This window comes from Parasteatoda tepidariorum, chromosome 10 (assembly GCF_043381705.1).
Source record: "Parasteatoda tepidariorum isolate YZ-2023 chromosome 10, CAS_Ptep_4.0, whole genome shotgun sequence".
NCBI lineage: Eukaryota > Metazoa > Arthropoda > Arachnida > Araneae > Theridiidae > Parasteatoda > Parasteatoda tepidariorum.
In genome coordinates this window covers 2,899,620-2,917,847 of record NC_092213.1, presented here as the reverse complement: position 1 = coordinate 2,917,847, position 18,228 = coordinate 2,899,620, and the positions used below count along the sequence as shown (strand labels likewise).

Sequence of the window (18,228 nt, the reverse complement as noted above, 5' to 3'; positions counted from 1 at the left end):
AGATTTTAATTGGTTTGAAACTTTCAAATACTTAGTTGCTTGTAGCTTTCATGTTCTTTCAGATTATCAACTGATAAAGATTTAAAGCTATAAGCTAAGTTCGCTTAAAATTTTGCATTTTTCTGTCCTTTCTTTCTCAATATTTGCAGTTTCGGTATGATATTTTTCCAGATAATCTCAAATTATTGATTTTAAGCTAAATTATAATTTTAAAATGTATGTACATGATATATTTTGATAATAATTTTATTTCGTTTTTCATTTGCATGATCTATAATGGTATATTTTTTTCAGAAAGATGAATTTTTATTGTCTTAATATTAGTTATGTGAATTTGTATTTGTCTGTGAATTTGTAATATATATATGGTTCTTNTGGATTTCAATATATATATATATATATATATTAATACTAAGTTCTTTGAAACTTTTGAATCATTAGCTTAAATTAAATTCTTTATTGCAAGTTCATTTTCAGTATACATCATAACCAGTTGTTACATTATGCTATTTTGCATCTTTATCAAAATTATGTACTTACTGCAAAAATATTTACTATGCAAAAGGAAGATTAATAAACACATTAATTTATTTAAAATATTCGGAAATTTCGTTCTGACCAAACTCTTAACTTTTCTTTCTCAACTCAAAGAATAAAGATTCCACATTTGTAACACATGTATAAAGAAAGTTCTTCATTGTTTCATTGTAAATATTGTCACTGATTTTGGTTACGTTTCAACGCCGGGGATATTTCCGTATCTTGATTTGTTGTGCCAATTACAATCGTCTAGGTACCAAATAGATTTAAAACTTGCAAATTTTTTTAAAAAAAAAAAGAACAACTGGATGGCTACAAATTTTACCTTTCTGTAATGTTTTTTTAGTTTCTCTGAGAGAGTGTTTCCATATCGTGATATGTCGTGCAAACTACAGTTGCCAAGGTGCCAAATAGATTTTCAACTTGCAAAAGAAAACAAACTTGTAGACGTTTGTCTGGAGGTGGTTACGAGTTATAACTTTTGAGTTGGTCCCTTTCTGTGATGTTTTTTTTTTAGTTTCTCATGGGCCACTGCCCAGAAGTTGCCAAAACTTGTGAAACATGTGGAAATCTCCCCCATATCTTCAGCTTCTACAACCATTTTTGGTTTTTGATTAAAATCATTAATTAAAATGATGTATGCTATGCAATTTTATTTTTAAGAATTTTCAATTAAGGTAGAATAAAGATTTCTTTATACCAAGAACGAAATTTTCTTTTAGTGTCAAGTAGTAGCAATTAAGAATTTCTGGAACAGATTTGTTGTGCAACTTCACTCAATGTTTGTTGTTACTAACCACTTTTGATGCATTTTTATTAGCATTGCTTTCGTCTTTTGCCAAAAACAGAATGAAATATTTCAACCCTATTAAATTTAAAGTTGACTTGTATTACGGCCATTTTTAAACACATAACACCCATTTCAAAAATGACTGCAGATCTATATTAAATGTTAGCCTCCAGGGAACTGTTTTATGTGCACTCGATGCTAAATCGGACATTCCAAGTTCATTTATATTACAGTCAATTTTAAGCAACAGTGTAGGGTATGTTTGGCAATGGTACTTAACCTTAAAAAACAGAGTAGGGTATACTGGGCAATTGTACTAAACCTTTAAGAAAAATACCTCAGTGTAGAATTTCCTAGGCAAATGTATGCTGTGCAGTGGTACTTAGTCTTAAAAAAAACATCAATGCAAGGTATTCAGGACAAATGTATGATAGGCAATAGCTCGGAAAGAAGAAAACTAAAACTCAACTATTAAAAAAATGAATGTCTATTACAGAGGTAGATTACATATTGAAATAATACCAATCTATTATTTTGCTACAGTAAATGTGTTGTTTTTCTTTCTCGGCTATAAATGTTAAAAACACAGCTGTTAATAAACGCAAAAATATTATTTAACGATGCTAAGCAGACATAGAATAAACATATTGAAGTTATTCTTATAAAATGTTTTTTTCTTTTCTTCAAAAGACCTTGAAATAAACCAATCTTTAATCCTTGTTTCAGCAAATGCACAATAATAAAAAACTGACTTCATGCTCATATTAAATTTGTTCACATATAACAGATTTATTTCTTAACACACACTCTACTTACTCCGCCATTCAAAATAAAATGCCTTCAATTAAAATTAATTTCACACTTAGACATAGGGCACATCACTTCAAATGGATACTGTGCATTACTTAAATTAATTTGAGCATTCTTAATTTATCTGCGCAATGTAGATAAATTGAAGAGAAAAAAAAATCTGGGCGTTTCTTTAATCTTAAAACACCAGTGTCTTGAATTTCCAGGCAAATTTATATCTGGCAATAAAGCTTAAAATAAACACGGATTACAACTTTGCTCAGTGTTTAAAACTCTACCCCCACTTCCCGATTATTACATCACACAGATCTGTGATAAGAAGTACAATTCAAGCCTAACATTGGCAGCTATTATGGCCAATTTGGGCAAAAAAAAACACTTGAATCCAGGTGCATATTCATAATAGAGATGTAAATTTCTCGGTAATAATCATCTGAAGAATATTATTATCGGAATTATTCATATCAAGTTGAACATTCAAGAATATTGTCCTAGCCAATATTTATATAATATAATAGTACAATATATATAGTACAATATATATAGTACCTATATAATAGTACCAAGTATAATAGTACTTATTTTACTTGGTAATTAATACCTTAAAAATTAAAAAATACTTTAATAATGAATGTAAATATAAACAGTGAAATAATTTGTTCTGATTATTAAAAAATGATTTGAACAGTGATTCGAAAAAATTATTTGAACATAATTTTTAATGCATTTTGTTTAAGATTTTTTATCAGATTAAAATAAAAGAGAAACATTTTTCATGAATTGTTCGGAACAATTCTAAAATAATTATTTTAATAAATTAATTTGATAAAGATAAAAAAATGTATTAGGTGTAAGCATAAATAATAAATTTGATATAGTAACAATATTCCATAATTAAAATGAAACCAGCATTCCTTGAACATTGTTCTGAAAACATTCAAAACAGTTTTAATCATAAATTATGCTCCTAAGATATTATTCTTATTTTAGAATTTGTATTCTTAAGAATTATAGTACCAGGTTCAGCTATTAATCACAGAGTAAATGAAGACAACAAAGATTGTACAAGAGAAAATGAATTTTTTATCTTCTGATCATGAAGATATTTATTTGTCAACAATACAAAATTTCGTTGGAAGATTTTAAAAAACTTTCATTTTTATAAAGAATTAGACCAGCTTTTTGTCAACTAATTTCAAATTTCTTTCCTACAATTTGGTATTTTTTTTTTCAAAACTAAAATAAAGATTTCATAAGAAATATTTAATCTTACAAAATTTTAAATTTTTGTTTCAGAAAAAAAAGACAAAAATCAAAATTATATGTTCAGAAAAAAAATTCTCAAACTTTCAAAAAAAAAAAAAAAAAAGTCTTGAGATAAAAATTACTAAGAATCTATTGTATGGTGATTATACCTAGACAGAATTTGTTATCTGTTTGGGAATAATAATTGAACCACATTTAATACACAATTTTGATGATTGAAGAAAAAGGAATGTTCTCAATTATTTTCTAAATTTTATCTTCACAAGAATTTTCTTGTTTTTCTTGATTATTTTTTTGAGAATATTCTCTCCTCACAGCTCTATGCATTACAAATCTTTTTTCTTTTTTAAATTTCTTTATACTAATAGCCATTTTTATGTCAGTGTAAAACAGTAAAAAATAAAAATTTCTGAATACGAAAAGCAAAATTTCGTTTTAGTCAAAGCAGTAACAATTAAAAATTTCTGAATTCTAAAAGTAAAATTTCTCTTTAATATAAAGCAGTAATAATTAAAAATTTCTGAATACTAAAAGCGAAATTTGTTTCTAGTACAAAGCAGTAACAATCAAAAATTTCTGAATGCTAAAAGTAGAATTTCTTATTTGTATAACGCAGTGATAATTAAAAATTTCTGAATACTGAAAGCGAAATTTTTTTTACTGCAAAGCATTAAACATTTCTGAATACTAAAAGCAAAATTTCTTTTTTGTATAAAGCAGTAATAATTAACAAAAATCTATTTTTTAAGGATAAGGAACATCTTTCTTTAAAGAATTTATTTCCAGGTAGCATAAAATGGCTGGGGGAGTGAATGAAGCACAGTTTAAAGGATGGCAAAAATATTTCAACACCTCTACAACTCGAGGAAGAGTTAATGTAAGATATTTCTTTTTTTATAGTTGTTGCATTTACAACTACAATTTCGATAAATTACTTCTATAATCACTACATTACTTTTTAGATTATCCACGAATCACTTCTTTAATTGCTACATTAAAATCGTGTAGTAATTCTTGTTTAATTTGAATGTTATAACTAGTAAGTCATGATTAGTAAATCCAGTAGTAATGCTAATAACATATAATTAATGTCTTGTACAATACTTATTTTAAACTTGTTTGTGCGGTTTCAAAGCAGATTAGATATTGAATAATTTTACTGCTGCACTGCCCAAATGATTTATTTTTTGATAATTATTTTTCTCCTTGTCAGTGCTTTTTTAAATTTATTTATTTCATTTAGAGTGAAACCTCTTGGGAGCGACCAACTCTCTGTTCCACAGTAAAATGGTCATTGCTGAAGGTTGGTCATTCTTAGAGGTTACCTTCATTGACTTCAAAATTCTTATCGAAAGTGCACAATTTTTCTCAAGCGATTTTAATTTTATTCTGTGTCATTTTCGTGGTGCCGTAAGGCCACTTCTGTTAGCATCATGAAAAGACGGATAGATGAATAAAATTTAGCGTCTAAAAAATGATCCCATCTGATGTAATTATGTCTAAAAATAAATTTACCAAGTATGAATGATAAAGCTATTTTAAATAAATAAACAATTTAGTTTTTTGTTTAAGTTTGTATTTAATTTTATATCGTAAAAATGAGTTAGCTTTAAAAGATGAAAAGTGGTTTGTTTGTTTAGGATGTTTGTTTTTTTTAAAAAACTTTCAACTCTTGAAGTAAATCATGGATAGCAACATCTTTAGTGCACTCAGACTGTAACATGAGGTTGTATCATAAAAAAGAGTTCGCTAAATAAGACCCTCACACAAATATTTTGAATACATTTTAATCTACTTATTTGTTTTGTTAAATTTTTTGTTTTGATATTATTTCGTGTTTCCTTATTTGATCTTTCCCGCATTTGGTGCAGATATCCAGGGCTAAAAAGATAGAAGGGCTGGTTCACTCCTTTGAAGTAGCTCTCGCCGCGCCAATCCTCAGATTTTCTCTAGTGACGTCACTTTGGCGCAAAGCTCTCCTTTTTACTTCAAGAACGGAGCGTTCGGCCTTACTAGCTCTAACTAATATTGGAGCATTTCTTTTTGCGAGATATTCTAAGACATTTGTTATTTTCTTTAATGACTTTCCTCAGTTTTTGCAGTGAATTTACGAGAATTTAAAACTATTATCGAAATGCCAGTTTGCGCGATTGCAACGTGTAAAAATTTTGATAGAAAAACAAAAGGAAAAAATATAATTTTCGGCGTGTTCCCTAAAGTAAATGAACTACTATGTAAAGAATGTATTCCGAAATGACACAGTTAATATAAAACAGCAATACGTTTATTCTGTAGCTAAGAACTTTTATAAAAATTCATTATCTAAATTGAAACCGCCTCGTTACTTCAAAAAGAAAGGCAGGTGAAAAGAATTAAAAAATGGATAAAGTCAAAGAAAATTAAAATGTAAATAAAAAGTATAAATAAAATATATAGTATATAGTTGAAATTCTCCTAATTTCATAACATATTTTTTAATGTAGTTATTCTAAATATTTATGATTTTTTTTAAAAATTATATTCTCTTCAATTTAAATATCTATAAATTATATCATCGTAAATTTAAATGTCTATAAACAATTGTAAAATTTCTAATGTCATTATGAACCTAAATTATTATTTTGTTTCAGTAATTAGCGTTTAAGGTTGATGTTTCCTAATGATTAAGTATGAACAAATTGCTATTAACGACATATTTTAAAATCAGGGATTCTAAATTTAACTTAACTTATCGTTATAAAAGAATATGTAGATAAAAAAAGTGTCGATATATGCTTTAATTTTTCTTAATAATTAAAGTTAAAACTGAACTTTTTAAAATAAAGTATTTATAGTGTAATTTTCGCCAACTAGTAAAACATTTTTATAAGTTTAAAATGGTATTTTTCGTAATATAATGGCCAAGAAAGTTTTTTTGAACTATGTTTATGAACGAAAATATGTGTTAATTACGTAAAGTTTGAAAGCTCATAACCAGAAAAAGACTAACTTATTTTTAAAAAGAGAAAGATGCGAAGTTATCATAATATGCGATCTCCGAGATCTGTGGACACAGTGACGTCATGAGGAGGGAAATCGTAGCTTCAGCTCTAAGAGCGGAGTGAACTAGTTCTTCTATTCTCTTTAGCCCTGGCAGATATCTGCCCGGTCGCTGGGAGAGGTATCACTGGTCTCTCCTAAAGGTTATCTTCAACATCAAGTCTATGGAAAAACTTCCGTGCCTCTTAAAAGTGGTCGTAAATAGAGGTGGTCGCTACATAGAGTTAATAATGTTCATGTAATCCAGATCAATTTTGCAATGCAAGTATTTTAGATATCTATTAGCATTCAAACATTTAAAATTAAAAAAAATAGCTAACAACTAGCAAGAAAATAGTTAAAAACTCAGTAAAACTCTGCAATTTTAGAATAATTTTAGTTATTTCAATATTATGTTGGAACCTTATAATTGTTCGGTTTTATTACTACGATTATAGTAAGATGCATTTTACCTGTTTCTAAGTCTTTTAACAGTTTTTTTTAATCTTTTTACAGTCAGCACAGTGATTTTAGTTTGAAAAAGAAGCCCAGCAGGATTGTAAAGCCTCTTTTCTTTTTTCTTGAAAATTGGGGCGGTGGCAAAAATAAACCAGTAATATTTTTGATAAATTAATATATTTTAACTGGCTATAGTAACTTTCTTTTTTGAGAAAAAGCAATGTAGGTTGTGAAGCTATCATTGGGGTTGATGATGAAATGTGCTTTTCTGTGACACTTAAACAGGCCATAACACAAAAAACCAGGCAGCCCTTTGCATTGATTGTTGGTTCGGGAGACCACTAATATTTATTTTCTAGTGATCTTGAACCAATGGACCATTATTTTCAAGCACTTATTATATTGAAAATTGTTGAAGTAGCTTTTCAAATAAAAAGAATGCTTAAATTATAAGTAAATGTATAGATGGGCCGGGATAGCCTGGTCAGTACGGCACTGGGCCCATGTCCAAGTGGTCATGGGTTCGATCCCTGCCGGCCGAAGACTCCCCGTGTAGTAAATGGTGACAGATGCACGTTAAATCTGTCGAGTCTCAAAGTCCTCCATGTTCCCATAACAAATCAATATCTCTGGGGGTACTGAATTGGAGATTGATCGTTCTCTGGTTCAGGTCGAAATTACGATCTGTGGATGACTGAATCGATGTATAAATGGGTTCACCCTTTAAACGGGTGTGACAGAAGTAGAATTCTTGGCCATAGATGGCGCCACTGGAAAACAAGAACAATCGCACCCCCTCTGCCTTAATGGCATACGTCAACAATAACAACAAATGTATAGATTAAAAGCAGGCACTCATGTTTGACTCTTTGCAGGGTAGAAAAATTTAAATCAAAATTTTAGTTAAGAATTGTCGTTGCATTGTATGCACATCTAAAATTAATTTTATGAATGAAAAACTTTATTAATGTATTTTTTAAAATTAAAAGTGTTTAATAAAAACCTTGTTGTTTAAGAGATAAAAACTATTGCAATTTTAAGTTATTGTAAAAAATTAATGAGATGGTTTTTATTTCTTTGCCCCTGAAAGGATTTTACAATTTATAAATTAAGAAACTGATTAGCACTTTGGCATTGAACTTTTCAACTACATTTATGCTTATGTTTTATATTATAGATAACCTTTGCAGCATATGGTGCATTAGCTATATTGAGTCATGGTGTTTACACATGGACAAAACCTAAGAAGAAGCTAGCAGTAACTAAAACTGTATAATAAAATTTATTTTATTGAATATTAAGAAATAAATTTATGTCTATTTTCAATTTGTTATTGTTAGAAAATTTTTAAAATAAATTTTATCTGAGTTTTATAATTAATTTTATTTTTTCTTTGCAGCTAGGTAATATTTTCTTATAAAACATTTTGAATTTGGAAAACTTTTTTAAGTTTTCTGTCTGAATTTTATCAGGACAAATTTTATTTATTTTCTTTATTTCAATTATAATTATATTCTTTCAATTTCTTATATATTTTCGCTGAAGTATGTGAATCAACAGTCTTGGAGTTTATAAACTTTTATGATCAAAATGTTGCTTGTTACATGATACTATTATGTATAACTTTGTCAAATAGGGTTAGATTTAAAATTTTAATTCAAAATTTATTTTTAAAGGAGTACTATTTATTAATAAAGAGATTAAATTTTTGATGATTTTAACCATTTTTTGGCCCATGACCAATTGTTTCACTTTTCACCTTATTAATCATGTTAATAAATAAAAATAATCATATATAAAATAGTAGAAACACTAAATTTCAAATTTATTCTGATTTGTGAGGTTTTGAAACATATTTAAAATCTAAAATCCCTAGGAAATTAGTGCTTTTTTTATAATTTATCGCCCACAGCGCTTTTCTGTTTTGAAAGTATTTTTAATAACAATAAATATAGCCAATCTCAGATTTTATGTAAAAAAAAAATTTTTTTTAATTAACTTTTGAGTAACAGACACTTAAAAAACCAACTGGATTTAGAATTCTTTTCCTTCCTATAAAACTTAAATTTGAGCTAGTAGCGAAATTCTGAGAGGTTGAGAAACAGAAAAAACATTTTTGCCCAAGTAGAAAGAGACACAACACTGCTCACTGAAAACCGTAGTGAGAAAGAAAAGTTTCTTTTTTCATCTTTCATTTAAAAAAAGGTTACCCAAATCCCTGGAATTCCCAAAGCCATCTATTTTATGAATCAAAATAATGACAAAAAAAAAGGCAATATGAACACACTTTTCACAACTGTTATCATTACAAACTAACATAATTAGAAATAAAAATAGATACTCTAGAGCAGTGTTTCCCAAAGTGTGGTACGCGTACCCCCAGGGGTACGGGAACAGTTTAGCGGGGGTACGCTTTCTTTTGCGAAATATCTTGCAACAAACGAAAATTCCAAAATATTTTATTTCAGAACAAAGCTAGCCATGAAAATTTACGATTACCTATTTTTCTATCGGCTATTTTTTGCAGAGTTAACAGTTAATAATTAGTGGTGTCAACAGCCAGTTGTGATTTTTAACTTTCGTGCAATTTTTTTATAGTAAAAAATACATTTATTTTCAAATTAGTGGTACGCAGCGTTACGAAAAATTTAGAAAGGGTACACAAAAGTCATAAGTTTGGGAAACACTGCTCTAGAGTATTCTTCTTCAAAAATAATAGTTGTTGAAAAAAAGTAACAGAGCATACAAGTAATGAAACACTGTCAGGTACAAAATATTTATTTAAAAAAACAATGGAAGACTTTAACAAACAACACAAAATGTACCAAACAGTATAAAATAACCACTTGGATGATAACAAGATTTAAGCTGTTTCAACCTGAATAAAGGAATTGAAATTTGTTGTATAAAATACATTATGAAGTGTATATGTAAATGTAGGTTTCAGGGTTTTATTGAGCTAAAATCAGTCAAAGAGCTTTATCAAAATGCTAAAATGTAATGATGATCTTATGAATATAAGTTTGTAAACCATTGTAGATGCATGCGTGTGTCTTATGGTAATTATTATTTTTTTTGAAAAAATAAAATTTACTTATGGCATTGTTACAGATTTATAAGTACACAATACTACAACGAATAAATTTTTAAAATGAAATATTAATGAATTAAAAATGATACCTTTAACAGAAAACAAGTTTAAATCTAAGAAAATAAAGTAGTAGGAAATAAGAAGGACATGACTCAAAACTACATTAATACTGAATTGGAATGCATAAATATTGAATAAAAACTTATAAATTTTGTAATATTACAAAAAATATTTTATTACTGGATATAAAATTGATTTTAATTTGAATATATTCTTCTTCAGAAGATATGCTTACCATATTTATATAAATCTGCTCTAATATGAATCTTATACAGGTACTGTTACTGTTGTAGTATTAGTACTTTTGTAAGTGGGATTGTATAAATGCTTTGTAAAATATCTCTTGATCAATCTACACAAATATTATCCCCAACTTGTTTTGAACCATTGATTCTGGCAAATAATATCATGAAAATCACAGTTTTTAGTGTATATAGTATTAAAATAGTAAATGGTGTTAAATAATATTTTTAAGCAAATTAATTTTGAATGATTATAAACTCTGCTTGTAACAGTCAAGAAATGGTTTAAACTTGCACTTTTGCCTGATACAAAGTTCCAGTTGAAACTTTAATTGCAAGAATTGCCTGCCTACCACAAAAACAAATTAATTAAAATATATATTAAAAAAGTAACTACCATATAAAAATTCCAAAGATTTTTATAAAAAAATATTTCTTAGAAATTTTCAGCTTTTAAAATAAGATATGAAACAGATGCAGAAAGATAGAAATACCAATGGAATGGAAAATAATATTGTTTAAAATTTTTTTAAATAATGCCTCTCTATGTTTCTTTAATTTTTTTAAAAATCATTTGCAACATCAGCTTGGATAAAATGTTTTACATTATTTCAAAAAACACTTTCAGATGTAAATCATGTAGCATCATTTTAAATCATTCAGAGCACTAATTTATTGCTTATCAGCAAAAACCTTTTACACACAAATATTTATAATGAAAAAAAAAGATAATTTAAAAACAGATTTTATAAAAGCTATTCATATATAAATCATGTAGCATCATTTTAAATCATCCAGAGCACTTATTTATTGCTTATCAGCAAAAAGTTTTTAAACACAAGTATTTATAATAAAAATATTGGTGCTTTTTATTTTTCACTTAAAAAATATCACATAATAACTCCACCCAGAATAAAATATCATGCATTTTTTTGAATAGCATTAGTACAATTTTATGAAATTTCAGTAATAATTAAAAAACATAACGATGAAACATTGTAGAAGTGCACCTTCACACAGGAATGTTAAAAAAAAATATCACAGAAAGAGAGTGAGATTTAGAATAAGCGAAATTCCCTGAAACAAAACCGATCAGCAGTTTCCTGCTTTTTCCTAATAAATCCTACCCAACAGTTTAAACAAGGACAAGACAATTAAAAACAACAGTATAAATTAAAAAAAAAACTTAAGTTATGCATAGGTTTTCCTTCCAAGAGTATGATCGACGATTCTCTTTTTATAATAATCAATGGTGATATTTAAGCTAACTTAAAATTGAGAACAAAAATTTGATTTGACAGCAATTGAAAGTGCAGTAATTTCTGGTAGATAAGCCACAGCGTATGTGTGTTAAAAACTTCACTTGTCAAGATGTGTGGCCTATTCGAAGAATTAATTTCCCAAAGCCACACATTACAATTTTGCGATATCAGTAGATTTATTTAAAAACTAATGCTTTCTATAAATGTACAGTTACTTATTACACATTGAAATATTATACAAATTTATTTAATACTTCAAGATTTTAGGAAATAGTTATAAGCAGATGGGTTACCAGTAGAACTGAATTCTGTCAATTTTGAAGGTTAGTGTGGGTCTTCAACTTAGGTACCTTGAAACTACCCCCCCCCCATGTGCAGTATCCCCCTTGTCCACACTATTCTTTTATTTTAGAATGCTTCACTTTCCTCACAGGGTATCATTCTAGGCAAAAGGCAGAACATATTAATGAAAGAACCAATATATTAATGAAAGGACACGCGTTCTTCCCCTTGTCTGTAGCTCCCCCCCCCACATTAATTTTTGTCTCTCTAATATGCTTTACCCTCGATGCGCTGTTTAATTCTAAGAGATAAAAGAACGACATTTTGTTTTAAAAAATTGAACTGAAAAATTTTTCCTTTCAACCATAGTGATGCCAAAAAATTAAGCACTTTTAAAAATCTTGAACCAAAATTAAGTACTTTTACGGGCCCTTATTTTCCAACATTAAAATTAAGCAGTTTTTAAAGACTGTGAGAACCCTGTATATATAGTACTTTTTGTCAATATAATTGAATAAATCTAGTGATATTTTATACTTATGTTAATGAGTAAAAAATGGAAATGCCACCTTTACGACAGTGAAGCTTATAGGATGATTATTGAAATTTTTAGCGATGTTTTTCACAGGTGGGGCGTATCTACTGGAAATTAATGTAATCAATAAAATTTAACTTGTCCAATCCACAGATTCAAAATCCCATTTTTGGCTCGTGGATCCATCACATGTCTGAAGGGTTAAAGCTTCAGGTCTTGATTTTGATGGAAGACTCAAACACAGGTCAGATTTGATATGAAGAAATATTTGCTTCTAGAATAATAAGAATAAAAAATATGAGATACAGATAAACCATTCTACACTTTACTATAAAATTTAAGACACATAAAAATTCGAAAACACATTGAAAAGTTAATAAAAGTATAGAGAATACACAAATAAAAAATATCTAACTTTAAAATTAAGAAAATTGTTCAATAAAAAGCATTCTATTCATGCTTTTAATACTTCTTTTGGAGTTAAAAAGTAACATTTGTAATAGTTAAATACAAATGATTGGAATTAATACTCCTTCTCAACTAGCAACTGATAATTTATTCAATCTATGACTGGTTGTTTTTATTGAGATTAATAGAACTTTTTTGATAGTAAGAAATGTTGAAGTCACTGCAAAACAATTAACTCCTAATTGCTAAGTATAAGTCTGAATCTACAGCAAAAGTTTGGAGATATATTGTACACAAAAATAGAGCTACTAATTGAAAGAAAAATAAGATGCAATACAGTGTACATTTATTATTATAATTTATAAAAAAAAATGAAAAAGAATTGTCAGCCAATGGGAATTATGGATGTTAATGCACCACCATTTCATGACCAACCACATGATGGCAATGTGGTCAGCCATCAATCTGATTAATTTCTTCAAAAAGACAAAAATCCATATTTAGCCCTTGCAATTATGAATCTCCTGTAATTTTACATTGTAGTAAATATGGGCGTGTAAAATAAGTAACATTGCACATACTATAAATATTGAAACATCCCAAGTAAAAGAATGCACACTGTCCATAAAATAACCCAATAGACTATCCTTTTTAAAAGAACAAACACTGCCCGTAAAATTAATAAAGAATCAGCTTAAGTAAAACTTCTAGTTATAACGTTAGCAGCTTGGCGCTGTTGTAATTTGGAATTTATATATATATACAGTCAACCCCGCTTAAAGGAATAACATCGGTTCCAGCCGAATCTATGCTATTAAGCGGGTTATTCGATTAAAAGGGGAGTGCTATAATCAATCTTAAATTCTGAATTTTTGTGAAATTTTACTTTTTAATGGTATTTAAGGCGTAGTGTAGCGTTTCGATGAAATAAAATCAGTTTTATGATCAATAAATAATTATAATTAAAACTTTCTGCCTTAGTATCATAAAAAAATATCATTTAAAGTTACATAAAAATAAATCAATGTTGGTGAATCATGTTGGAACTGAAATATTATTTAATCCCATCCGAAAAATTCTATAATTGAAGACTGTTTTTTGTACCAGTTTAATTCGTCAATTTATCAAAATTAGATTTTCCCTTTTAGTTTCTACTAAAATTTTCATGACTTGTGCATATTCCTTTCAAACGCATTCAGAATTATTTTTTTAAAAAATCTTCGAAACTTGAGAAATTCCTAATTAATGCGCTATTTTAGTTGGGGATTTTTTTTGAAATTTATTGATTCTAAGATTCTTTTTTTTTTTCAATTAATTTAAATCATCCCTTTTCGCTCTCAATTTGCAACCAACTCAAAATTATTCACAGGATTAAGCAAATATTCTAGTACTTTAGAGAAAATATTCTTTACACTAGTATATTAGATTTTTAAAACTTAATAATGCATCAAGAGGGGACCACAAGTCTTGACCTAAAAACAAATCATTCTATTCCTTTTTTACATACTAAATGATGTGCGAGTGAAGTAAGTCAAAGAGGAGTAAAACACACTTCGTTTACTCCAATGTATAACTGGCAGCAAGATTTGATTAATTTTTCAACTTCATCCGAAGCACCTACTAATGAATAAGAAGTCCCTATTGAAATTACCATCTTGTATCCTTATCTTAAAAAGGGAAATTGTATTTTAGCTGGTGAAACATTTCTCAAAAAAAAAAATTTTTTTTTCATTTCAGTACCACTTCTTTATGCAATTAAGCGGGGGCAAAAAACAACAAATAACCGTTTAAACGGGGAAATTTAACATTAGTTTAATATAAAAAGATTTGGTTCACTATAAGCGGGTTATTCGATTATCCGAGGGGCGATTAAGTGGGGACGACTGTATATGTTTATAGAAACAAAAATGTATTAAACATACTTTTATGTAAGCATTTAAAAATAAGCAGCATGACTTACAGTTGGAATATATTTCCATTTCTGTCTCAATAAATCGCTACAAGCTAGCATCACAACATAAGTGTCTTCAGCACCTTCAGGTGAGTCCAAGCATATCGACTCATCTGTCATCACTTGCCCTTTTTCGTTATAAACAAAAAGCTGGAGAAAAAAAGAACACTTTTATTTTAAAGACTTTTTCTTATTTTGAAATTTGTATAAATGTTTGATGAACTGCATGCATCAAACATTCTAGTAGAAATCAAATTTTAAGTAAACTGCTTTTTTAAAATTTGATAATTTAGAAACAGTCAGATCGATTCCACTGAAATTTTATATTTTGCTACTTAATGCCTTCTGTGAAAGGATGCAAAATTTTATACATCTTACTATTCAAAGATTTTTTGGAATATTAATATTATTGAAAGTTATTTTTCACATGAAATTAACTTTGAATAAACAACTTTTATAATTGTATAAAACTTTTTAAATTCATTTAAAAAGTTACGGAGAGATACCCGAAAAGTAAGAGTATCATTAACCTTTCAAACTAAACTATTTGGTTTATATTTAGTAGATTATGACTGCTCTCTGTATTCTGAAGGCCAAAAATCAGAATCTGTCAACAACAAAAAAAGTTTATTCAGATAAAGTAGATTCTTGTGTCTAATTTCAAAACTTAAAATGTTATCTGTATTTATTAATTAATTAGAATATTTGAGGTGAGGCCTTCTAATCATTAAGATTGACTCTTAGTTCATTCAAAAGTTATTCAGGGAGTTTTTTTTTTTGTGCACTGTACAGTCCGCAAAAAAAAAAAAGATATCACCCTGAATAACTTTTGTTCCAATGATCCGATTTTCACGAACTAAGTGTCAATCTTAATGGTTCCTGGGGGTGACCTCAAATATGCTAATTAATTAGTGCTAACTATTAATTAAGTTACGAAATCAGACACAAAAACGTACTTTCTCTGAATAAACATATATTTTTTTTTACATATTTGGAATCTAGACACTTGAATTAGGGGGGGTAGACAAAATTTTAAAACAATTGGGTCGTAAATTGGGTTGCAATAAAGGTTTATATATTTGGCGATAGTCCAGAAAACCGCCAAAAAAAGTCGCCTGCGCAAATAAATATTTTAAGATAACCCTTGACTGATTCAAAAGAGAAACGCTTAATTTTACTAGGTTGCTAGGCAACCAATTTCTGACTGTAAAAAAATTGAAATAATGTTTTGTGATTGCTCTGAGAGGTTTAATTAATAGTTAATAGAAAACACCTCGAAGTTTCTAGGCAATAGACAATTTTTAAGTTCATTTATGTCCAAAAAGCAAAAAAAATAAATAAATAAATAAAATAAAAAATTATTTTAATCTCTTTTGAAAAGAAAATTTGAATCGATTTATAAGTTTTCAGAATTTAAATACATGAACTTTTTATCTGATATTATTTAGATTATGCTATTTTTGCTATGTTTATTCGAGGATTTCATACTAAAATCAAATTAACATAACTTATAATAGCTATATACAAAATTTTAGGGATAATGATTTTTACAGCTTTAATCGAGTCTTCTAGGCATGAAAGTTTGAAGGAAAAAAAAGTGCATGAAAAATAAAATGTAGATTGTATAGTAATTCTAATGCACATTCACAAGGTTTTCTGTAATTTACGATTTCTTTTTTCTATAACTCAATGAATTGCTGAATGTTTAGTGGCATTTTAAAAACATTGAAATATGTTATGTTTAAGAATAAGATATAGAAATAATATGTTGCATATTGTATGATTCATTGTTTAAAAAATTGCTTCATTTTGCTAGATATTTACGTTACATGGTTTTCTTTGGATAAAGATGATTAGCAAATAGCATCCACATGTTTCGATACATTCTGAAACTTACGTTCGCAAATTCACCATAAAATGTCGCACAGCATATTCTTCAATTACGATAAGCTACATTTACCACCAAATACTGCTACTATGATTATTTTTGTTTTATATATATCAGATATATATATATATATCTGATATGATACTCTCTTTTTAAACAGAGCTCGTAAGGCCCTTAAGATACTGAAATGGGGGCACGAAAACTTAAAAGATTTTTTTTTCCTAATGCCCGCCTGTGTTAACATCCGTCAATTCAGGCATCTACAGGGCGACAGATATCTGTGTGGCCTAAGGATTCCTAACGAGCATCAAACATTCTCAAAATTAAGTGTTCATTCACTGGAAAATTTAGTGTTTATTCAATTTAAGAACTGTTCCTTCACTTGGTTATCTTACTACTTATTATTTAAACCACCAAAAGCTTAAAACAATATTATGTAAGTTATCTAAATTTTTTTTACATAATTTGCATTTAATAACAAATATGTCGACATGCATTTAATAACAAATACGTCATTTAGCTAAAATTACAAATTTTGAAATTTTTATGATTTTTTTTTAAAGACAAGCTAAGCTTAAGTATTCCTTCACTGGTTAGTTTACCCTATAAGATTTTGAGAAATTTGCGATGTTGTGAGAGATGCTTAAAAATGTTGACTGCGTATTTTTATTAATATTTATAAAATATATATTCAAGAAATTGATGAATATTTTATTCCAAATTTATTCATTCGTATGTATATTATTGAAATTTTATCAGTTATTGAGAAAAAAAAAATAAAAAAAAATCACATTAAAGAAGCACAATCTGTTGTATAATCATATTCTATCAGAAGCATGCTTTTATAAAACTCCACATTCTCTGAATAAAATGTATTTTATTCAATAAAATGTTTTATTCAAATTTCTTTACTAAATTGCAAATAGAATTTTAGACGACTAAAGAAGAAACATCGTATTTTATAGCTTAAAAAAATAAAAATGAAAAGATAAGCAAACGATTATTAGCGAAAAAAATATGAATGAAATTTTATGCTAAGCGCGCGAAGTCAAGTTCCTCGCAAGTTTATCACATTTTAATATTAATCGCTCCATTTAATCATTTCTTCATTGTCGCCAAATTATTTTTTTAAAAATAATTAATTTTAATTTTTCTCAGCTTCTAATAAATAAAAACAGTTGAAACTTTAGATTTTTCAATTGAAAAATATGTAGATTAATATGGTATAAAATAATTCCTACCTTGTAATTCAAAAATTTTTCATCCTTAATTTAATTAAATAATAAAAAGTAATTAACAATTATTAAAAATTATTTTTTTCGTGAAATTATCTTTGGGTAAATGAGTTTTATGACTGGGTGAAATTTTCTTCGAATTCCTTTATTAGTTTTTAAAATATGACTAAAAACGTAAAAAGTGAAATTAACATTAAGGGGTACGAACTTTGGATCGCTCTCCTGACCAAACTATGGGGACCATATTTCCCAGATTGCGGCTACCCCCTATATTTTGAAGGTTAAGAATCCAAATATGTAAGAAAAAATATATGTTTATTCAGAGAAAGTACGTTTTTGTGTCTGATTTCGTAACTTAATTAATAGTTAGCACTAATTAATTAGCATATTT

The 18,228-nt window shown here is 27.8% G+C and overlaps 1 protein-coding gene and 1 long non-coding RNA gene across 6 annotated transcripts in view; one reads left to right on the top strand and one right to left on the bottom strand.

Moving 5' to 3' along the window:
- Positions 1-8,259, top strand: part of LOC122269231 (uncharacterized) — a 37,069-nt gene extending 28,810 nt beyond the window's left edge. Inside the window, exons 1-3 of one of the 5 annotated variants that reach the window (XR_006225066.2) lie at positions 27-154; positions 4,193-4,283; positions 8,061-8,259. This is a non-coding gene — a long non-coding RNA (uncharacterized lncRNA). Of the gene's footprint in view, positions 1-26; positions 280-1,154; positions 1,178-4,192; positions 4,284-8,060 lie in introns of those variants that run through there. The other 4 variants (XR_006225067.2, XR_006225069.2, XR_011637930.1 and 1 more) reach the window with 4 other exon arrangements.
- Positions 8,260-9,645: 1,386 nt separating this feature from the next.
- The window catches only part of LOC107436969 (polypeptide N-acetylgalactosaminyltransferase 13), a gene marked incomplete in the record, with an annotated part of 43,241 nt that continues 34,658 nt past the window's right edge, over positions 9,646-18,228 (bottom strand). Inside the window, 2 exon segments of the mRNA XM_043041299.2 lie at positions 9,646-12,629; positions 14,724-14,864. Coding sequence (XP_042897233.1) covers positions 12,489-12,629; positions 14,724-14,864 — 282 coding nt within the window.